At 41.6% G+C, this 24,985-nt stretch overlaps 1 protein-coding gene across 1 annotated transcript in view; it reads right to left on the minus strand.

Moving 5' to 3' along the window:
- Positions 1-651: 651 nt before the first annotated feature.
- Positions 652-24,985, minus strand: part of scfd2 (sec1 family domain containing 2) — a 93,639-nt gene continuing 69,305 nt past the window's right edge. Inside the window, exons 6-9 of the mRNA XM_073477117.1 lie at positions 16,307-16,452; positions 10,556-10,690; positions 5,425-5,544; positions 652-1,103 (exon numbers count right to left, since the gene is read on the minus strand). Of these exons, the coding sequence (XP_073333218.1) occupies positions 1,011-1,103; positions 5,425-5,544; positions 10,556-10,690; positions 16,307-16,452 (494 nt within the window). The 3' untranslated portion in view covers positions 652-1,010. The remainder of the gene's footprint in view (positions 1,104-5,424; positions 5,545-10,555; positions 10,691-16,306; positions 16,453-24,985) is intronic.

The following is a 24,985-nucleotide window of genomic DNA, read 5'->3' on the forward strand; positions in this document are numbered from 1 at the left end:
CTGGCACAGTCCTCGACCCCAGAAAATCAATTTGTCAAACAAAAAAAAAAAAGCTGAAGAGTTCATGTTTTTCTTTAGAGGGACTCTCCAGAGAATCGTCAGCTCCCAGAAGATAAGGGGAAAATGATATTAAGAACTTTTCCAATAAAACCTGATGTGTGATGATGTTAGCGAACGATTTATTTACAATACAAAACTTAATTAGTGAATCCCGACTATCATGTTCCAATCTCTGAAAAGTGCGTCAAAGCTCAGGGTTTACTGGATTACTACACTCCTTCTCTGTCTCCTTCTTTCTGTGTGACAAAATGTGTGTAGTCACAATCTATTCAGGTGTGTGTAGGTGGGTGAAATTGCTGAGCTCTAGCTGAGGTGATTCATATTGGAGAGAATAAAGAGAGCGTAGGGGAGGGAGATGTGGGGGCTCAGGAAGGTGTAGGTGAGTGCCAGGTGCGAATAAATTAGCCTGAGCAAACAGTGAGAAACGACTTAATTATTCTGCTCTCATTGGTCACCATATGATGTGGTGAGGTGTGAACGGCCGCTAACAGAGTGTGTAGTGTCATCACACATCAACACAACATCACACACACATGCAGCCTTGTTGAAACCGAAGCTGATACTGTGTGCAAACAAAGGACAGCATCACAATACTATTTGAAAAGTATTTTATTGTATTGGCATTTAAAGGAAGCAGCACCGGAAGTAAACCTTTTGTGGCTTTTGACAGATTTCCTTTCAGCAGAAGAACAGGGATATCGTCAGTCACACACAAATATGTAAATGTAATGAAAAATGAAGCCAAAAGCTGCTTGAACAATTATTTTACAGTTTACTTTTTGAATTAAATCCGACAGAACACGCCAGGATAGGAGTGTTGCTTTGCTCATCGTTTCCTTGATAACCACTCGCGGCTTCCGATCTCACTACCCGAGCTCCAATCTCACTTGAAGAGACGTCGATACGCTGCACACGTGTCCTTCCACGTGTGTTTCCATGTAACATCCTCTTCAGATACCGATATCAGGGAGCAGTCGTTGGGTGGCGAAGAGCAGCTCGGGGATATCCGTCGGCCTCAGTAGTCTGGTGGACAGCACCAGCACCTGGAGCGGAGAACAACACGCCCGTTAAGGTTAAAACAGGTCACAGTGTCGAACCCCACACTTGAAATAAATGAAGCAGACATGAGTGGCAGGGTGAGTAATGTGCAAATTGGCAATCAACAAGTGCATGAATAAGGTGCCTTGGCAGCTGGTTTATTTTTCTTAATTTGATTTAATTACTTCCGCCAAGGAGGTTGTGCTGCTGGCACTGCTTGTTTTCTCGTGTTCTTCAGGTGATGTCTCATCTCAGAGAATAATGTTTGGTTGGTGATACTCCGACCAAAATCTGTCTTTTGAGTGTGAAGCTCTCTTTGAAGAGGTGCTCATGTGTCAACAATGGACAGAAATTGTGGATTTACCCAATTTTGGGAAGAACTCAGAGGAAGTAAAATGTAATATTGCTGGCTTCATTGATGACTATTATATATATGACCTATTTTCCCATGTTTTTGTTTTGAGGTGACTAATGGGGACAATGACTTTTGAATTTGGTCCAGCACTGAGCGAGACAACATCAGCTGGCAGTCGTGAAACAGGCTGCGATGTAATCCTGCTGGCAATTGTGTGCATCACTTGCCACTGACAGACTCCCATAGCTATTTTAAGTGTCTGACAACATCATGGAAAAGATCCTTACAGAGACTGACTTTGTTGTTAAAGAATAAGATCCTTTTTGTTTAAGAAAAAACAGCTGCCAACAGACTCCATTTACAGAAACATTAATTTTATCATTGTCAAAACACACTTCAAACTCAACACAAACAAATAAAAACTCACCAAAACTATCATTCGCCAACTCTGGTTTGATTGAAATAAATCCTTAATTCACTGCATTATATGTGAGAATATTCTGACTCTGCACTCCGTTTTCCTCCAGCTCCTCTCCTGATATTTTCACATTGAACGCAATTGGAGTCTGGTGGCTTTGGCGAGAGTGATAGCGGCCATTTCTGGTTCAACAAAGAGGATCTTATTCTTCAACAAAAACTGTTAAAGCACGTCTGTAGGGATCCTTTCCATCATGTTGTCAGACACTTGGCACTATAATCTGAGCATATCAGTGGCTCGCTCAATACTGGACCAATTTCCAAAATATTTGTCCCCATTAGTCACTTAGACACAAGAACATGGGAAATTGGATACAGGTTGAAAAATACAGAGTGTTCACTCTGCATCACTGATGGATTTTAAAAGCTTCTCTGAAAAGCTTCTCTGCTGTGAGACCAACATGTAAGATTTCCATCGCATCTACATAATGAGGCGCAAGTCTGAAAGGGGTCTTTAGAATACAGTATATCTGTAACCACTGGGAATTCAAGCTGTGCAGTCTTTTTGTATGTAAAGAAGCAAACTACTGGCACAAACGCTTCACCTTGCAAGTCTACAGGGAGTGAAGGTTTGGAGTATCACTATCTTAATGAAGAAAGGTGGAAAGTCGTGCACTGATCCAAGGAATTATTGATTAAATATGGTGTGGATCTAGGAATATTTTTATTCTTTTTAACCCCTGCACTTAACCTGAAAGAAAAAAACCCTCATAGATACGATATAATTCCAAAATGTTCTATCGTTATGTATGTTTCGATGCAGATGCTGCTCAAAAAAACCTAAAGGACCTCTGCCCTCTCTGAGTGCTTTCTAGTTCACATAACAACCCCAGTCCTCCTGTGTTGTATAACAGAGCTGCTCTGTTTCCATGCAGCACTGTTGCTTTAACTCTGGGTCAGCACCCTAAAATTGGCAACAGGCCTGTTTGTAGTGGCAGAGTCAGTCTGTTTCAGAGGAATTTAGTTTTGAAAGCAAGACCAAAAACTGCAGTTTGTTTTCAGTGGAGCTGCTCCTCAACGTCTGCTCCACAGCCATCATTTGCTTGCCTGTATACAGTATATAATGCACGTACGTGTGAAGGCTCAAGTGTGTGTGTGGGCCAGCAGGTTATTGTAGAAGCTTGTCTTTATTCAGTTTTCCTGATTACAGATGGGAGGCTTTGATCCTTGCGAGGCCTTTCATTGTCTCTGGCCTTCTTCTTAAAGCCTTTTATTAAGATAAGCCCACATCACCCAGCCTGATCTCCCTCCTCTCCTCCCTCTCACAAAGAGAAAACACATTCATCTGCATGTTTCGCATGTCACTGTGGTCTGCATATGTAATCAGCACTTAAACCACCCGAACACACAGACACAACATCTCCTGTCTCCTGTGTGCAGTTACCGTCTAAATGCGTGTGAATATCAGATCTCTAGCCTCTACACCTGATCTGAGTCACCTGCCTGTATGTAGGTCAGCGTTTATTTTATTTCACTCGGTCTGAAATCTGTCTGAGGGGGGTCGGATTGTAAACCTGCCCCGTGAGAGTCGCCTCAATGTGTCAGCAACAGTGTCTCATCTTTATCTCCGATTATTGGATGTTTTACGGCGATGAGAGTACAACAGAGGTTCATGAAGTGGATGTTTATGATTCACACACAAAATCTCTACGTGTATGAGTATTTATTCATTTAAATCAAAGCATAAAGCTCTTTTTCAACAGATTCTAATAAACGTTAGCCTTACACGTCAGCTTACACAAGACCTTTTTGTCTGTGGCAGGAGAAATATTCAGATCTTTAACTTCAAATGGAAACTTTAACAGTGTTTCCGAGTGGTATTATTGTTGGCGCCGCCGTTGCAAAAACAACTGGATATCATTTCCGTTTTTGGAACTACCAGCAACAGAGGACAAAATGTGAGTTTAGCCATGCATTTAGAAACGAGAGCAGATAAAATGGTGCCAGGATGCCAGTCTGGATTGCCAGTAAGCCTTCATTTTCCTGAGATATTTTGTGCCTGGTGGCAGACGAATAGCATAGTGAAAGCAAAGCTTAGCGACGACCAATCTAAAGTTGATGGTGTCATTATTCTATAGCCATTTAACTGTGTAATTAACATTTACTTCATAATGATAAGTTAGAAGTACATGAAATACTATCAAGTATAACTGTATTTGTAAAAATGTACTGAAACCTTTAAAAGTATAAGTACTGGATTTTTACCACCAAGGAGTTTATAACTTGCCTGTGTCCTTTGGTTGGATCGTAAGCAAGATTACACAAAAACTACTGAGTAGATTTCCATGAAACTTGGATGGACATCGGGTCTCTGCCCTTTTGGTTCGGGATCCAGATAAAGTGACGTTTCAGGATTTGTCTTTCACGTTCTTTAACGTTGGGAATTAGGCTGTTTTTCAACATTTTTGTTCACAGAGAATAATGCATGCATCTTGATGAAGAAGAAAAAACAGGCATATTTAGGTGGCTGGTATCCATGAACACACTATGAGTACAATTTAATACGGATCCAAATACAAATTCGGATCCAGCAAGTGTAAATATGTTTAATTTATTTTTTGGATTAGGCTTGACTGAATTAAAGGGGAGTGCTGGCCTTGGTGGAGGTGCCATTCTAGTTATTACTATTGCTGGTCAAGGCGATGTTAATATTAGTCATTTTACATGCTCTTGTGTATTTACATTACCCGAAATGCAACTTAGCTACTGCATGGCATCACTTGAGGCATCTATTAGATTAAATGCAGCTTTCTCATTTGCAGCCACAAAAAGCTTTACTTTTTCACACATGCAGTAGACGGTGATATGTCGTGGTTTCTTTCTTGTGACAAATGTACTTATTGTAAGTCACTTTGGACAACAGCGTCTGCCAAATGCCCTAAATGTAAATGTAAATGTAGTACCCCCCAAGACCTGTAAACACACTTTAAAGGTTAAAGTTGGTGGAGTGACCCTTTATTTGCTTTCAGAGGGACCTAAAGTGCAGATAAGTCTTAAACAGATTCAGTAAAATTAATTCTTAATTTCCTCTCTTACATCATCCCCACGGGCCTTTTAGTAAACACTGTTTATTTGAATTGGAGGAGTGAGAGTATTAGATTACACAGCTTTATTAATCCCCAGTGGGGAAATTTGCCAAATCAAATACAGAACACAAACAATATAGACATTTGCAGTACATAACAAGTAAATAACACTATAGAAAGCCATTTGAAGAAAGGTGGTATGGATCCAGACCACATTTAAAACTGAACAAAAGAGTTTGTTCAGTGAGGCGTCACTGAATGAGCTTCTGGGACTGTTGAAAACACTGAGTGATCGATGGCCTTCAAAATAAATACCCATTTTCAGTTCTTGCTTTCTTTTCAACACTGACCTCAAGTGAGTCTGGGGTAAGGCCAACCACTGAGCATCCTGTCTGATCCTGTTCTTATTATCTGCCGTGATGCTGCTAAAAAAAGAGCGTAATAGGACTCAAAAATGTACCAACTCACCTGTGTCCCCGGTTTGTGTGTGGCGACAATCTCTTTGATGAGACGCAGCTCTGAGGGCGCGACTCCACCAACCAGGAAGAGGAAGAGCACAGGGTTGTCGCTGGGATGTGGACGGCTCACCTGCAGTTAAGACGGGACATTGTGATTGGTCGGCGTATTTTTAGGCAATCTGAGGTGTTGATTATGTTTTTCTTATTATAGAACAGTCTGTGATAAACAACCCACTTTGTCCAGGGAACACTTAATTATTTCCTCTTCATATTACTAACTGTGTCTATCTGTGTGTTGGTGCTGAGTCACTGCTCAGCATGACACCTGGGATATTGTGCTGATACTGATTAGAGTGGACTCTGCCAGGACGGCCGCCACTACTCCAAACAATGAGCGATGTCTTCACACCCCGACACGTGGACATGAAAGCAGGTGTACACACATATGCTCTCATACAACACATGCGCACACACAAACAACCCATCGCGCATCACCTGTATCTGAGAGCTCTCACAGACTGAGACATGCTGGTGCACCAAAAACATGATAAACTGTCACTTAAATATGAATTTTAACAGCAAGTCTGCTGTTTCCGCTGAGCGTGATTGGCTGCTGGGGGAATAATAAGTGTTGGTTGGCGAGCTTCAGTCAGGGCACATCTGCCGCCTGTGAATGCTAACTGAGAAATCAGAGCTGCAGGGGGCGGACCTGAGGTGAGAGTGGCTGTACACGTGAAGCACCAGCAGGCATGGGTGGAGCGTGTCAAGGATGATTCAACATGTGATTTGCAAAGAAATGTGAGCGCAAATGGTTTCTAGTGTATTCTCCTCATGTTTTATGTTTGGAGGCGGGTTCCTGATTCATCACAGATACACCCACTCCATGTGCAAGTAGACCCCCACATGCATTTATGCATGATCCGCAGACAGAGAGCAGCTTGAACCATGTGTACGGCCATGGGACTGACAGGGAGGACGGGGCTCATGAAAATGTGAGGAGATGAGGTGTGAAATGTGCCTGTATGTATGAGGGAAAGAAAATGTTATTCCATGTCCTGATAATAAAATACAACCAGGCTGTCTTAGAGACGCCACTCACTCAGTTTCATTGATTTAAATTCTTTAAAATATAAAGCTGCTGGCAGTGAGCTGCCTTTGTCTTAGGCGAGACATCCAATATACCAGGGTGTAGATTTTCTCACAGACGTGGACACTTTAAACACCTTAAAGAAGCTCATGAGGCAAAAAAGGGTGGTGCATCTGTGGGCAACCAACTATGAAATGTAATTCATAGCGTTGCGACCCTGTGCCTTGCACTGATAAGCTGAGAGTGTTTTAACTTCCATGTGCTTTTAAAAAATCATGATAACAAAAATAATATTGCATTTATCAGTAAAAAATTTGATCAAAAAAATGCTCAGTCAAATTCCACTTTCATTTTGTTTATTGTGTGTTTTGTCTCTTTTTGACAAATGGATTACACTCAACATGCAAGTGTAGGGAGGTGGAGAGAGAACAATTACACTTAAATAATTGTTCAGCATTAAAGGGGCTTTGTGGAGCTTCTGTGTTGTGCTGAAAGCCGGTCATTAGTTTTTGTTTGGGGACTCCATTTCTAAACTAATGTTAGCTACTGTTGCTCTCTGTTAGCAGAGTGGAGAGAGGCAATGAGATGAGGCACTCGAGAACTCGTATGAAGTCACAACCTTTAGATTTTTGCGGAAAATTCAATCCAATCGTCCACAGGCTCATATAGAAAACTGAGAGAGATGGGGAAAGTCTAATTTTTCATGTCACGCTAATACATTTGATTGTGATATGAAGTGATTAAAACATGTAGTGCTACAAATTATTACATGGAGCACCTTTAAGGCGGGTGGCACCCAGCGTAAAAGTGCATAACTGCCACTGTACCATTGGAAAACCGCCTTGTGTTTGTATGCACACCAGTCAAGTTGCTGTTCCTGATTAATGGCTTAAACATTTTCTGCATTACACTGAGATGTCTCACTGAAGTTGACCTTTGACCTTTTGGATATAAAATGTCATCACGTCATCATTTTATCCTTTTAGACATTTGTGTAAAAAAAATGTTGTAGCCTAATTATCTTATGACTTCTTGAGTGAAGGCCAAAAATTACGTTTAAGAGGACAAACCAACCTTTGAAAAACTATTTCTAATCAGTTCATTCTTGAGTTTAATTTGAAGAAATATCTTCAGGGTGTTCCTGAGATATTGTGTTCACAAGAATGGGACGGACAACTTGAAAACCTAATGCCTCCGGCCACAGCTATCACCGCCGTGGAGGTATGACAATTTTTCGCGTCTCAGTGTAGTCGCCCGCTTTGACAACAAGTTTTGCTTCACACATAGATCATAAAAAGATGATTTCCATCCATCCACTCTGCCTGTCATTGTATTCAAACACAGGACCTTCTTACTGTGATGCCTCAACAAACAAACAAAAAGAAAACTTTCAAGAGCAGCAATTTTATTTTGAAGTACTGTTTCCCAGTCTGCAGTAGCTTCAAAGTAAAAGCACTACGCAAAAAAATGTTTGGAGTTGGGAGCCGATGCTCTATGCGATATCACAGCTGATTTAGGCGCCTCAGAAAGATATATCATGAAACAGTGTGAGAAGGTTAGCAGGTCTCCCAATCATTTTATCCTTGCTCGAGACTACAAAGCAGTGCGCCACACTTCGAGTGCCTGTTGCAAATGTGAGAAACTTGCTTTCATGAGAAAGTCGCTGGAGAGAAAATGCTGGAACTTTGTGGATCAATAGTCCTTGTAAGGAAATAGCAAGTTGTGCACTATAAATATGAGATATCCTGTGACTTTAGGACTTAAAACTCATATCTAGGTGTTGGTGTTAGTCAGATGGAGGAACTGCACTCTAAAAAAACGTATGAAGGAGCAGGAACCAGATCTCTTGCCCAACTGGGACTCTGTCTAAAGAAAGACTAAATGTGGGACATCAGACCGCGAAACCGAGAGTTAAAGATGACAGTTTAAACACCAGGCTCTCACTCGGTCATAATCCAGACTACAGGGTCCGGTGTGTTCAACACAGTAGGCTCTGTGGTTAAAAATAGAACTTTTATTGGGTTGTTTAACTGCATAAAGGGTGTGCACCGTGCTCCTATGGAACACTCCGAGTTCAGGTTTATAGGTTTAGTATGTCAGAGTCTGTGATTCGTGGGCCAAGTCTCTTAATTTGTGTAAAACCAGGCCACGGTTACACAACCAGTCTAATTCCTCCCCCCCGGGTAATCATCAGTTTAAGCAGGCCCAGATGTGGGATAATCAGAGCGTGGATAGTGATCTGGTCTGTGGTGGATATACATTACCCAAAAGCCTCAAACTACATGACTGTTGGGGAAAAACATGTGGATGAAATATTAATGTCACGCAAAAATTCATGTCTTTGCGTCTCCCTATGACGCTTGCTCTGCATATCCAACTGAACTTTTCAAAAAGGCTAAAATTTGGATTAAAAGGGATTAATAATGAGTTAATCAACTAAACAAATTAAACTGAACTGACTCTTGGACCTACTGAAGGAATGTAAATCCAACGGAAACACTTGGATTTGATGCTGCAACCCCAATATGTCAAAAGGCTTAGATGATCAGCACTTCTTTTACTTTGTATCCTACATATTCCATCCAGTCTTTACCAAACTTGGTACGTATCATATTTGGATCACTGCACCCATTTGTTCATCGATTGGTTACCAATGTTTGCATGGCAAACAGCACCTTTTAAATGCAATGTAACATCCGATTGCAACAAAATCTGAAGTGTGATACATATGTAGTCAGAACCAGTCTGTAAAAGGTAATGGCATTTCACCCATAGCTGGCACGATCGTAAAATAATTCACACTTGCTGCTGTGATGAGCCGTGGTGTCATCTTGGGGTTTGATTGGATACTAGTACTGCACTGTATTCAGAAGTACAATGGAGCAGTCATCCAAGTCAGAAACTCAAGATCCACCAGCTACCTGTGTCTGCGTTTTTCCAAGCAGATACACTGGGACTCAATTCAGATTGGACTATGGGAATACCATCTCGGTACTACTGTATGGATCTCTGACTCGCAGTGGATTGCTGCATAACCTGTATTTTTGCTTGCTCTGTAGGTAATTTCTTAGGGTTATCTGGAGCACATGTGGTGCCCAGTCTGTTCTCGGTTACATAAAGTCCTGGCTGCAGTCTAACCACCTGCTCTTCTCTACCAACAGCACCATGACTTGGCCAGTTATAAAACACGGTAATGGTGAAGCAGCCTTAAAAATTGTGAGGAATTTAGCAGGTGTGGGCAAACGAAGGAGAGACGGAGCGTTCGGCAGGCAAAAAGGCCAGCATTGGTGCAAGCACACCTAAAATTCTTTGAGAAATTTGACCTTTCCTTGTTAGATCTTCTGTTGAGCTGAAGAACTGATCTGTTGGGGGGTTAACTGGGAGTTGCAGATGTAAAAAGCTCTTGGCCATGACATGCAGGGTTCAATTTCCAGCTGCCATGACTCTTGGCCAGATGCCCAATTGAAGTGATCGACGGTGGAAAGATGGTGGTAGATCAAAGTGGGGTGCAGTGGTGGGTATATTATTCCGAAGCAGTCAAGTAAACCGTGCTTTGTAAAGTGGCAGCTGGTGACTCCATGTGGAGACACGTTGCTGTTTGACCTATAAAATGTGATCCTTGCACAAATGGTGCCCGTATTGTGTTTTTCTTTCAGCTCCTGACCGAAGAATCAGAAATTATAGTATGCAACAATTTTGCAACTACTGAATGTGTGTAATGATGATTAAAAAACAGACTGAATGTTCAGGCCTTTGATCTGTTGGTGATATTACTGTAAATAGTGCTGTAAATCAAAAGAGTAAAGAGCAGAGTGGTGGGTAAACACGAGCTACATAGCGCTGCTTTTGATGGCTTAATTGGCCTGCTTGGGTAAACACTGTATATGTGCGGACATGAGAAGTTTACTCAGCAAATTATTAAATCAGGTCAAGCTCAAGCAATGGAAGAAGGCACTTTATTGTCTGCAGCAGGTAGGCTTAAGAGGATGTGATGGAGCTGACCCCATTACATACAAACGTGTGTGTGTCCCCGTGATGGTGAGCGATGTCTGACCTTCATGAACATGCTGAAGCCAGTTTTGAGCAGGTCTGTGAGGCCTCCAGACATGTGCTCGATGTCAGGACATTCAAGTCTGTCAGGGTGGAAGACTTCCTCCAGGATCTGCCGCAGGAATGGACGATAGGTCGCCTGCAAAACACACCAACACCAAATAACACACTTGAACACGATAGTTTACAACCCAGAAACACCAGCAGTGACAGCACTGTTTTGTTTTCATATATAAATGAGTCAACTGTGACTCAGTATAAATAATCGGTATATGAATATGTGTGTATAAATGTGACTGAAGAGCTATTAGTGTCTGTGTTTTGTGCTATGAGTGTCCGTCTTTTAGCCTCTGCGCGTTATGTAAATGGACGTGGGTGCAGGAGACAGTAGAGTTAAAAACAGCTCAGGTCGAGCAAACAAGCGGCTAACTTATGAGTCACTTCAGGAAGAGCAGCTGAAACACTGCTGCAGTTAGGATGAAAATCTGTCTGCACTGTTGGACGTGGCTAAAAATAGTACTTTGGTCTAAAATAAGCGATTGTTAAAGAAGAAAAATCAAGAATGAACACTTGGCACTTCTGTTCGTGGTAAAATAAAATATTCTATATTCTATAAATATTTAGACTACGACGGATATCATTTCTGGGAAGAGATGCTACTTCTAAACTTTAGGCCACCCAGACTGAAGTATCTCATCAAATATAAAGATGAGTTCACTTGAATTTTATACAGACATTCACGGTTATGACATAATATATCCTACTGACTTTTCCGAAAGTGCCAATGTCTCATAAACTACTGAATGTATCAGTATGAACTATTGTGTCTTGGGTCAGAATGTAAACATGTCAAAGGGCGTCGCAGCTGGTGTGATCCTGGAGATGGTCTCTAGTTTATCTGTTATTTTATTTACACACTGAGTTAGGAATAAATGCTGTGCACCGCTTTTGTGTATACTGTTGAATGATTGAATTTAAAAATGGGTAAAGTTTACCATGTGCCTGATCTTGTACAAGTTTTGTGCTGATTAGCAACTGTTAGCATGCTAACATGCTAAACTGAGATGGCAACTATGGTAAACATGCCTGCTAAATGTCCCCATGTTAGCAGGGGGACATTAGAATTTATCTCAGAGTGCCTTTCAGGCATACAAACATAAAAACTCTCCAATATGTGAAAAAGTATCATTTCTACATTACAACCCTTAAAATGGCATCTAATCCATCTCCCACATCAAGATATATATATATATATATATATATATATATATATATATATATATATATATATATATATATATATATATATATATATATATATATATATAGTATATATAATATTCTCAATTTCACATGTTTAACTGCTGTCTGCTCCATCACGGTGTGTGTGCACTGGAGCCTTCGAGTATCAACATCACAGCTGTGTTTGCAGAATACTGGATCAGGATCGGCTTCCAAACTGTTTGTGATGTTACAAATACTCAATTTTCACTGAGCTCAGAGAAAATTTACACTTTTAGCAGATGAATGTGAAAACAGGCTTCACGTGTCAAACTGCACAGACATCATTCGACACAGGGAAGCTCAAACATTCAACTGTAGGAACAAAAGATAAACACATTTCCGATGAGGACTTTAAGTACCTATTACAGAGCTGCTAGCAAGGCTACAGACTTTTGTTTTCCTAGCAACAGAGGACAGGAGGTAAGACCATGTTGACGTCTGAGAGAAGCACGCTTGAATACTGAAGGACAGCAGCTTATTTTTCGATTAACACTGAGCTTAATCGAAATGAACTGTTTGTGTTCGTGCTGATGAAAACCAGTAATAGTTCCCACAAAATAAACATATTGACAACACCAAAATGAGATAACCTTCATCTCACAGTCAACAGCACCTGGCTCACCGTTACATAGTCATAAGCCTTCAAGAGCACAATATTTCATCAGTTTTTCCGGTCGTATCGACAGTGTTTTTCAATAAAATATTGATGTCCTTGAAGGAGCTGCACTGCAGAGCCTCAACTAAAGCTTCATAAAATACCCCACCATGAAAAAGAGAAAACTCAGAGAAAAACAGTATCAGGGACGCAGCTTTTTCTGCCCAGCTACCCAGAACAGAATGTACCATTTATAGACCTCAAAGCTAGCAGATCAGGAATTCAAGACGAAAGATTTTTTTTTTTTCATGGGAGTGAGGTTTGCTGTCTCTGAGAACAATAAAGACCCAGATAAGATTTGGCACAGCTTTATTTGAGTGCTAATAGACTTAAAATAGAAACCGGCTGTATGTCTTCCAGTTCTGGATAACTTCCCTCATTTTACAAGAGGCCAGTGACACATCAAGGCTGCACGCCAAAATGTGAGCGAGGTAAGGAGCATAACTTTTCCTTCGGATGTTTTCAAAGGAACATTTGAGCGCTCATTAAAGACTCCGCCTACCAAACTGTTGATTCAAGCATAAACACACACACCTACACACACCGAATGTCCAAATACTAATGCATCCAGGTGTTTTCTGCCTACTACATCAGTATGTATCACTCTTAACTGATGTCTCACAGCCTCCCACTCCTCCCCTCCCCGAAGAGCGGCCAAATTAGGGCTGGGGAAATCCTGCTGTCCATGTTGTATAAAAACATGAATTATATAAACCAATATTTACCTCTACCAACATGACATTGCAGCATGGGTCAGCCTGCACAAAGTAAGCTGGGAGTAAACACATTAATGATTCACCTCCGAATAAATATCACACTTGCGTAGCACATACACAACAAGCAGCGACACGGGTATAAACAATCTGACCCACAGTCACGCACAATCCATTTTCATCTGCCATCGAAAAAAGCTAAAAGCAATCCCATTAAATCACCAGCACAAACACCCACATGATGAAAAACAATATGAGAATTAGTCATATGATAATGCCAGTGGTTAAATATTCATCTCTATACACACAGCCTCGCATGTGAGTATCAGTTTCCCTGCAGGTTTTCTTGGCGTAGAGGTGGATGAATGAATTAATGTTCCAAAACAACATCGGTGACAACATCAAAAACACACACGGAGCCCAGAACACAACAGACTGGAATGTCCGTGGAGAAAAAGACATGTCAAACTGATGAAGTTGTACTATGCATCTTATTTAAATCCCTCAGAAACAACTAAATTCTAATCAGCACGTGCTCTGTACTCTTTTTAACTTCACGAACACAAGCTGTGCTCTTTCTCAAAAAGGGTACATCGTGTTCTTCTCTAAAGCTAATGTGATTGTGTACCGTACAAACACCGAAGTACAATGAAATGAGCTTTAAATTTGGTCAAACACTGTTAAAACACTTAACATTTCTGAATACTGCTGTTTTTAATTGGATTTTTATCTGCAATTTCTACAAACAAATCCATGTAACAACAAGATACTTGTAAATCAAACTACAGAATCAATACTTTTAGTGTTGATTGTCAATAATTTCATTTCAAGTTAATAAACGTTATTATAGTATTAACCTTGAATTTAACACTTTCAGTAAAAAAAACGTATTTTTCATGTTATTCGATATTGGGCAGCTCGATTTACAGTCTATTTTTGTATTTTGATGGACATTTTGTATATTGACATACAGAAAATCTGTAAAATAAACAGAAACGATTATATAAAATATATTTGTTTAAAAGTGCATTCAGTATGTCTACAGTCATGGGTGTGTATGCTCGTCCATGTGCCACTCTCTGAGTGGATAAATCACTTTTTTGTTACATTGGCTTGTAACTCTCCCCTCGTGTCGTTGCTTCACAATTCAAAAGATTTTAATAACAGTTCATATGCTCTGCACATTAAAACTGCCACTGTTCGTGTGTCTGTATGCTTTATATTCCCCTCCGATAAGGTCAATATACAGCATTGGACTCCAGCTGTGAAAGGCTCCGTCACTCGGACTTCATTGATGTGTTTTTTCCAGGAAATTCTACAGTGTTCAGTTACGCACAGCACGACGTGTACTCAGGAAATGTGCAATTTTCATGCAGCTCTACAATGACGGGGTATACATGTGACAGTAAGGGTATATGAAGGCTACTTGTGAACCCAGGGGGACCGGAGCTCTGCATTTCAAGGAGCTCTTCAACGAGAGGCCATCATGACCGGCAGGTATTGACTTCGTGGTGGAGAGGATGCGTGCTGAGGGAAGCTGTCGAATTACTGATGATTCTCAGGAACATCCAGTAGCTGGAAGATATCACGCTGTTCTCCTTTTATATGAAGTCATTTTCGTAATGCAGCCGGAGCAGGGACAGACAGTTCTGTCCTAACATAATTACACTGCTGCTCACAGGCATACACAGACACCTATCACTAACAAAGATACTGACATCTTCTGACAAAGCTCATATTTTATTATTTACTATTACTATTTACTATAAAGCTCATTCAGTTGCATTGGGATGGAGTAATGACATTCAGCATTAAAACGTGTTGATGGTTAGAGATACATCACTCAGATCAGAGCTTCCTGAGGAGGCTACCGGGGAAACAATTCATTCATCATCATCATTCATTCAAGGTATCATGGGCAGGGTTGGGGGGGTTACTGTAAAAATGTATTCAGATACAGTTACTAATTACCTGTTAAAAAATGTAGTCTGTAACGTAATCCAAGTATCATAATATTAGAGTAATGTAACCTGATTACTTTCCATTACTTTTGGATTACCTCATTTGTATCCTAATTACATAATCCCGTGTATTCCGTTACTCCCCAAGCCTGATCATGGGTGCTAGGAATAAGGTGCATATCTTGGTTGAGAGCAGTTGTGCCTGGCAACCGATACATACTCAAGGAGGATACTGGTCCCAATCTTTGAGCTAAGCTAAGCTAGCTGGCTGTTAGCTGTAGCTTCACATTAAGCATACAAACCGAGCGGTACCGATCTTCTTGTCTCTCGGCAAAAAAGCAAATACACTTACGTACACTTGTGTGTCCTAAAATGCTTTGCCTTTAACGATTACTCTGCTGAATTCAAAATGCAATATACTGTATGTGGTTAAAATATCTGAAATGGCATAAAAGTGGATGAAGTAACTCCTGCTGAACACTAGAGCTCCAGCTCCTTCAATAAGAAGATGCTTTGTAGCTCACAGCTTTATGTAAGGGTCAGTGAGTTATGTTTGAGAATTTGAAAAATAAAAGCCTCAATCAACACAGTTTAAAGAGGTTAACGTGACACAGGCAATAAGAGATCAACAGAGTCGGACATATGTGTTTTTTCAAGCTCAACTGAACATCTAGTCCCATGAATACTTCTCTGATTGTCATGTCCATGTATTTGGTTCAGATAAATAATGACCTTGACGGAAAGAAAAAATGATTTGAACTTTCATCGGTTAACCTTTTCTCCTGCTGACATAATTCTCTGAGAGAGCTACCCAATCACAGCGAAGGACAGCGACAATGAAGCTGCACTGTTGACTGTCCAAGAAAAGGTAAGAGCCTTTCATGAGGACAAAGCTTGCAGATGCACACACAAAGAGGCCCTTCTGAGTTACATAAGCTGTAAGAAGCAGACAGTTTGTGAAGAGGCTTTCACGGTGAACTGTGTGACGCAAGCTGGAGAGGCACTAGAGCATCAAAGGTCAGAGGTCCCTTCTGCTGAATCTGGGCCTGTATATCTGCCGCAGCAAGAGTGCAAATACAGTACAAGTACTATTACAATCCACCCTGTAACCCTGTGTTTTGATGTTGACAGTGTGTGTAGACCTGGTGAACTCCATCACTGGCGGTGTAGACGGAGTGCAGCTGCTTCAGGTGGTCTCTGGTGTGGCTTAAACCTCGGAGGGTGTCGAACATCTCCTCCACAGCAGAGTGGGCTCGCTCTGTGGTCAGCTCCTCTGGGTTTGCACAGCCTAAGACACAAAAGGACACACACAATTATTAAATGAAAAGAAAGGGTTTCAGGTCAGGCTCAATGCAGGAAGAAAAAACCCATGTTCCTTTAAAACTGACCTGAGAAGAACGCTAAACATGCATAAAAACATTTGCAAACCTGTGAAAAATGGCCTCTAAGATGCAACACGTCGCATTTTGTGGGTAATTTTCCCAGCTGGGTGTACACTGAAACCAATTATCAAGGTAACACATGGCAACGAGCGGACAAGAGCTCCTTTATTCAGGCAGAAAACGCTGCTGTCTAATGAAAAGCTAATGTTCCCTCCTTTCTGAAGAAGTGTGTGGGGAAGCAAAGACCTGCTGTGAAAAATACCCAAAATGACAGAGCACAAGATAAAACCAGTGAAACAGAGAGGCTGAGGCAGACAGAGAGTGGTGGGGAGTTGCAGGTAAAAGAGCGCACAAATGTGAAAGTGAAGTAAGAAAAGAGAGAAAAGAGATCATGGAGGACGACAGAGGATGGGAGCCAAGTTTACAGCCGCTGTTGGCAAAGTAGGTCGACTGGCACCTGCACTTCCCCCGGTGCTGCTCAGGAATGTAGCTGCCTCATGTTTACAACACGGTCAGCTGTGTTATAAAAGATATAAAAGCACACCTGAAAGCTGTATCAGCACAGCTCGCTCTGAGAGGCTCAGAACAACTAACAGAGAAACTGATGACTCCCCCATCAGCGCTGCAGTTAAGCTAATTTACATAACATTTGTGGGTTTTTTTTCCACAGAAATGTAGAATATCTTCTCGGCCAATCTCAAAAAAATAATTCCACCATTTCTGCCTATGACAGACTGTCATGCTGTGAACTGGGTGCTGGGATAAGAAGATTAAGCAACAGGGGCCACTTCAAGTCTTCTTCGTCTCAGGGCTCTGTTGGTCCACTCTGTCATACATGAAGCATATGGTACCTCTTTACGCTGGCCTCTATGTTTATCTATTTGTAAGGCATTAAATAGTAATACACGACATTCGTCAACATAACATGCTAATGTGTTTCAGGTAGAATTTATACCACATTCTCCCTCTTGATTTAGCATCAGTCAGCATGCTTATATTTGGAAATTAGCACTCAACAGCTGAGGGTGAAATGTAAATTAGTTTTGCAGGTATTTGTTTTTGAACCCAAGCATCGGAGAAATCAGAATTTGATCAGGTGGTGTTGTATGAAAAGCTCACAACAAATAAAGTGCAAATCAGTCTAGAATTGCACCAAATTTTAAATCAATCCATCGATCCATCCATATAGCTGTTGAGGCATTTTATTAAAAGTCAAGCTAATCTTGGTGCTAAAGGAAAAGCAAAGGGATCACACATCCAAACATTCATCCTCTGAAGACCATGAAACTCTGAAAAAAATGATTCCCGCTAACAGCTGTTGAGATATTTTAGTCCGAACCGAATCAGTCGACTGAGCAAATTACCTACATTGCCATCCCTAGAGCCATGCTGCTAGCAAGGCTTTAAAGTCCTGTAAAATATGGACTCGGTCCCATGGACCCATTCTTTTTTATTTTTAATTTGTTTCAACGCAAAATGATGATAAAAAAAATCAACAAAAGTGCAGTCTTGGATGCCCCTACGGTAGATAAAACATGATAAAGTACCATCTAGGGTGACCTTTCCAGCAGACAAATCACGGTGAAGTGCCCTCTAATCACGACTTTCTGCGTGCTGGTGCTCTACCACTGTACAACACTGTACTGAAAACTGGGACTCCCTCATTGCACAGTAAGACAGAAAAATAGCACTGTAATTGGGTTAATCTATTCCGTGCTTTCATCCAAACAAGATAGAATGGGTGCGCGCTACCATACAGGAGGCTCGGCAAAACCATCAGGAGCAATTTTGGGTTCGGTTGGCCAAGGACACTTCAAAAAGTGGAAAGGGAGAGGTGGGATTGAACCTGTGATCAGTGAGCGACCTGCTCTACATCCCGAGCCACAGCCGCCCCAGAACACTGTATGCTTTGCTCTCAGCACAACGCAGCTAGAACCACCAGGCCTTCCAGCTTTGATTAGACTAATTAGGCTCGACTCCGAAGGTTATGCATGACTTCTGCCACCACAGGGTCACCATCAAACCCCCGGAAACTCAATTAAAGCTCTTACTTGGAGATTATATAACAACATATGAGCTCACATATTGCAGTCTTGGCCCTAGTTTGGAAATGAAAGCAAAGATGGACACATGTATGTGAGTAATATACGTGTGCAGATAAGATCTAACATTTACAGAACATGTGGTAAAAATCTCCCTTTATGTACACTGAAACATTGACTTTGCTTTTATAGCAGGTTAAATTAATGGGATGCTAGAAAAGCTACGTCACTCCATCCCCTCCCCGTCTCGCTGTAAAGACAAGATATAACTTTCATATGGCTGAACGCTGGCCTTCACTTCATTTTATTTGGCACATCCTATATGTTGAGGAATACATCAATGTCAGCACAGTTAGATAACATACACCGCACAGCTCGACTTTGTCAGGCTTTAATCTCTGTTATTTGTTCCTTTTTTCGTCCCATATACATGATATCAAATTTAGCATGGCGGGTCTTTGTTTTGAGTTGCTGTCTTGAGGAATGTAAAGCGTCTGGCCCTGTGGTTGGCTCTCCTGCACTGCCCTGGCTGAGAGGTAAACTGTTAGGAGAAACAGCAGGGCTATTTGACGGAGCTCGGCGAGAAGACTCAGTCAGATGAGGGTCTTATCTTTCCAGACGCCCGCAGAGGAGAAAGGCAAAACAAACTGCGTCTGACGTTTGTCTCTGAGCAGGTCTAATGTCATAAATGCAAGAAAACGGTAAACAGAACATACAAATGTGCTCTAAATTCAGTTAAATGATCTGACCTACTCCTGAGGTTGTGAGCGCAGGAATGGGAGCAGGCCGGATATATTATAAGGGCTCGGAAGGAGGAGGTGTGTAAATCTGTACGAGTGCTTGCGTGTCTGCCATGAGAGAGCCGGTTGACTTGCTGCCAAAGCATACAGTGCAGGCCCAGGGCTAGACTGTTGGATGCAGGGCCTCCTACCCTCCTCTGAGGCAATCTGTGGTTTAGATGTTGATCGTGGCACTGCAGATCCCAAGCAGGAGCAGGACCAGGTGTTGATTCGGGGAACATCCAGCCTGGCTATGAGGATGAACACCTGCATCTCCATTTATCTCGGCCGATGCAGCTATGCCACCAACCGTAACAACACCACACCAGAACCACAACACCACGCACTGTCTGATGTCTCTCACGCAAATGTGTGAGCTGAATTCCTGGCAATGTGATATGCTTTTTAAATAACCACCTGGATGATTACATCTTTTGTAAAACTTAAGAGAAATGATGAGTAAAAACATGTCATTGGAATCCAAATGCCATCCTTGTCTATACACATTTACTTCCCGAAACAACTGAGTTTACCAGCCAACAGCTTGTCTCGAAAATTGCATAGTCATTTCTGAGACTGACTCATCACTGTGCTGCTAAGAGACGGATTAGTGGAAGTGAGAAAGCAGAGAGAAAATGTAGTTTAGGGTTGTTACGGAGAGCAATAAGAGGCAGGAAATGCTTGATTGATGGTTTCTTTAATTAGATTCAACAGAGCCGGAGGTGAGCAGTTGTTACTAAGAGGGGTGTGAGTGCAACCTGTGACGCTCAAAAGGTGGAAGCTACCAACCAGAATGCCCAGAGGAATGTATCACTAATGAATGGAGCTGCATGGGGATTAAATCAAATAACAAAATAAAGAACTGCACAGAGAGAGAGGGGCAATGCAATCAAAGAAGAGTCAGCCATTTCAAACCTGTGACAGTAAAAACTTACATGTTCATCCCTGAAGTGATGTTACAAAAACAAGGGCCATTTTGCTTCTGGTGTCACTTTTCAGAATACATAATGTATAGATTACGGCTAGTCAAGTGAGCCTTCGAACAAAACACAGCAAAGGGTCGGAATGTGCATTAAGGAAACTAAACACACTCTGCAGCTGGATATTGGACTTCCTCACAAAGACCCCAGACAGTTTGGATTGGCAGCTACACATGGTTTGTGCACAGCCCAGAACATCATTGGTCATCGGAGCATCAGTGAGGGGTCTGCGCAGAGCCCAACAGATACTAAACACCCACCCCGACCTCAGCCTGTTCACCTTGATGCTGTCTGGCAAGCGATACAGAAGTATCTGCTGACATACCATCAGACAACAGAGCAGTTTCTTTCCTCAGGTTGTGAGACTTCTGACCTCATCATTCACACTTCACCATTAATACATATAAATAAATATATATTTTTATTATGTGTTTGTTTTTGTGATTGTGGCCACAAGTGTTTGTTATTGTAAACAAATTCCATGAAATGATCCAAAAACCAAACCAAGAATGCGCTACTCCATCTCTCAATACTTTCCCTCTGTAGACCCTCAGCCCAAAGCCCACTCGTTCCAAGTTGCAAGTCATTAAAATAAATCTAAACTTTTCTTTCATAAAAGAAAAACTTCCTGAAACAGCTTGGCATTGTAGGTTTTAGCAAATGTTACTCAAGTAGGTGTAAATGGTGCATTTGGTTCAGAACTATTTTCAACCATGGATGAATAAACATTAAGTGTGTGCTGAGTATTTACGACAGCAGGATGGTATGTGAGACTGACTCAAATGCTATTGGTAAGAAGGAAACATGTCACTGAAGGGTTTTTAATAGTTTTAGGACAAATATGGAACTCTGAACCTGTTTACCTGGATAACTTTCTCAGTCTTTTGTTTTGATGTTGCTGACATCAAATCCAGCATAAGCATGTATTTACAAAAGCCACGAAAGTTCATGAGGTTAAACATTAAATATATTGTCTTTGTACTGTTTTCAATTGGGTATTATCACATTCTGTTTTATTTTTGCTTTCCACAGCATCCGTTTTTGTAATCATGGATGTCAATAAGTTGAAAAAAAAATCGAATAAACGTGGAAGTACGAAGGCATTTGTGTCCATTACCAGCATCACACTGTTGTGCTTACAGGAAATATGGCCTTAAATAACACAGGGAACATTAAATTAGAAAAACACGGTCTGTTTCCTCAACAACCCTTGAAAGACTGCAACAACTCACCATCTACTCCTGACACCACAATCAAAACTAATCGCTCTGTACTTATCAGTGGAATGTAGACAATGAGACTACTTATAAATATCCCAGCTTATTTTGAAACCTGATCAAAAATTCTATTCTGGTCTGAGAAAAGAATGAGAGTACGTGATTTTCAGAGGGAGAGCGAGGCAGAGACAGAGAGGGGATTTTCACAAAGAGTTTATATCAGACGAGGTGATCCTGTGAGGAATGCTAGGAAGGAAAATCTCCCTGCTACTGTATCTCAGGATGAAAGAAGAGACACAGAGCTGGTGGGCTTACAAAAACTACGAGCTTGTCATGCCCGCCTTCTCCTTACATGATGCTAGCTGTTATCATGGCAACCATGTCATTTCTAGGTCAGGAGGAAGTCACTCCCACGTGGTGCTATCATGAGACTGACACACGGAAAGTACAGGTACCGGAGGAAATGTGCACCTATATGGTCATAAGAAGCTACAAAGCATTTAGCTTCAGGTATTTTTCTAAACCTTGAGAACTAAACCACATAAGTGAATGGAAAAATAAAAAACAAACATAATGTATAAATACTACTACTTCTGCTAATATATTTAGCTCCTGTCTCTTTAAGGCCCCCCTTCCCTAATACCCAGTCTGCTCTGATTGGTCAGCTCACACACACCTGAGCCAGCATAGCTAACAACAAAGAGCAGCTGTGCTAAATCAATTCTTATGTGTCAAACTAGCCAATAGGCAAAACTTTATCAAATGTGATGTCATGAATTAACAGAATGAAAGGCGGGACTACTGACGAGGCGTTTCAGGAGCAGTGTTTTCTGTGGGAGAGAGGAGCTTCTGTGTGGACTACATGCACAAGAACCTCTATAAAACACTGAACAAAAGGAAAAAACCCAAAATGCATGATAGGTCTCCTTTAAGAAGAAAAGGAGAGGCAGCAGTGAAAGTAATTGCACTAAACACTTCTCAAAGAATGCTTATAACAACCCTTCAACGTCTTCATTGGCCAAAAGACTAGCGATGAAGGCCAACTAGAGCTAAAGGGGACACTGCTAGACGTTCACTACAGGCAAATGGCAGCCGACAGTTAGCTGGCTGTGGCTGCGCCCTACAAGTTGGGTCCCACAGTTGTCTGAATTCCGGTATTAAGCCTTAATCCCCTCCAGAGTGGCCTGCTTGAGAGAAAACACAAGACCTGTTAATCTGGGCCGCTTTATACACTCTTTAGGAAGTGCATATCCATACTGATTTACACATGGTCACACACACCTCAGGGCCTCTAATACCATTTTTAAACAGAATTAGCACATATATACCAGGTTTTTAAACACAGGTAAACCTGCTAAAAATATAGGCGATTGACTCATAAGAGCTCATGAACTGAACTGAAATGGATGGAGAAGTATTTTCGTGCCAATCTCCTTAACTTCGATGAGTGTCATAGCAACGCACCAGAAAATGGGGTTAAAATGACTCAAGTGACATTTTTTATCACCACCGATTAGAGCAGATGCTGGTAAAAATCCATGACTACTGCAGAGTCATTTCACCTTGGTGAGTGTTTTGTTCAGTGTGTCAGTCACTTTAAACCCCAACCTCCTTCAATGATATGACACTTCACTGAGCCCAACAGGGGAACACAGTGTGGGACCAAGTGTGGACGTGTTTTTCATTAGAGAATGAAGGGCACACACAGGCGCATACAGTAGCCACAGCATCCTAAGCTTTCCCTGCTGCAGGAGTCTGTGTACTCACAGTGGATGTGATTAATCACATGCTGAGGAGGGTGCGGTCGCACCCGCGCCACTTACCGAGAAAACCTTTCATGGTTAGAGTGGACCACAGGCAGCATAGCTGTGGAGAACAGAGGGATCTGCATGTCAAACACTACCTCCTGAGTGCTTTCATGTCAGCTGGGTGGTTGTGTTAGTGGATGGGCATGTGGGCTGCACAGTGGCTGGGCAACAAGGCCCTCAGATGTTGTCCTGTCTGCAAGCAGGCGTGAGGACATCAAACAGCAAACGTCTAGGACTCACCAAGTGAAGGGGGAAACACCTTGTCGCCGCCAAAGGGAATATCTGCCTGTGCGTGGGTATGACATATGACTAACAAGAATGAGGGTAGATGTGTGGATTGCTATAGGTGGATCAGGGGGTCTGCATGTGTGTTTGCATGTGGGTGTAAAATAGAAGGCGGGGACAGTGGCTTAAATCACAGGGTAATGATCTGCTCAATTAGAGAGTGGCAGCCTCTAATTTCCCCGTCTGACATAAGGTCTTTTAAAGCAGATTACACACTCACACACACACACACACACACACACACACACACACACACACACACACACACACACACACACACACACACACACACACACTTATGCGTAGACGGCCATTTGTGTTAAGCAAGCTGATGCAAATTGCTATACTTTGCAGATATTCGATGATTTTAAAAAATTACTCTCCACCAGAAAGAAGCAGGATACTGAGACAAACCTTCACCTAAATTAACCTTTGCAACAATGCTAACAAGGCACAAGAAGGTTTTTCATACCATTTCTAATGGTTATTAGTCATTAAAGAGTCACATTTTCGCAGATTTTCATTCACACACTTAAATTCTCCCAGACAAAAGGTGATTCATGACTGCAGAAATGAAAAACCTTCATCACTGTAAAAGAAACTCCTGATGTGTGTCCTGATGCTGACCCAGAGTTCGCTCTTTGATACTGTTCCTCATGATTTGTGTTTCACCTCACTGTCGTCTACTATTAGTTGGACTATCAGACTCGCTGCGTTTCGCTTTGATCTTCTGTAATTACAGTGCTGTGAGTGTGTTTTATTGTGTGTGAATGGTGGTGTGTATCATAATCACGGCAGTTACAGTGTTTCAAGCATGGTTTCAAGGTATATCAGTGAGATCTGGCGAGGTGCAGAGAATGCCACCGACTCCAGACAAAGACAAAATTACAACTCTGCACGCAATGCAACATGAGTCCCCTCCTTCCCATAGGATGACGAGGGGGGAGTAGGAGAGAGGAGTGAGTGTGTGTAAAAGTGTGTATAATGGTGAGATGTTAAAGAAACCCTTTTTCCTCATCAGTACTACTGTGGCTGTCTGGCTGACTGGTATGTTTTCACTCTCCCGTCTAATAAATTTCCATATAGTTACATAACTGCAACCCAAAGGAACACCAGGTGCTTATTCACATCTGCAAAATATTCTGCAGCAGATTGATTGGAGACACTACACAAGTCATGCATACAAATGTATTCTTACAATGTGTGTGTGCGCATATCAAAAATGATGGTCTGAATGAAGCTGGAGAAAAACATGGCACTTAGAGTCCCTTTGTGTGATGGTGCTATCAATGAAAAACAAGGGTAGGAGTCTGCAGCCATGCTAGCAG

The sequence above is a fragment of the Pagrus major genome, chromosome 11, assembly GCF_040436345.1.
Source record: "Pagrus major chromosome 11, Pma_NU_1.0".
Classification (NCBI taxonomy): domain Eukaryota; kingdom Metazoa; phylum Chordata; class Actinopteri; order Spariformes; family Sparidae; genus Pagrus; species Pagrus major.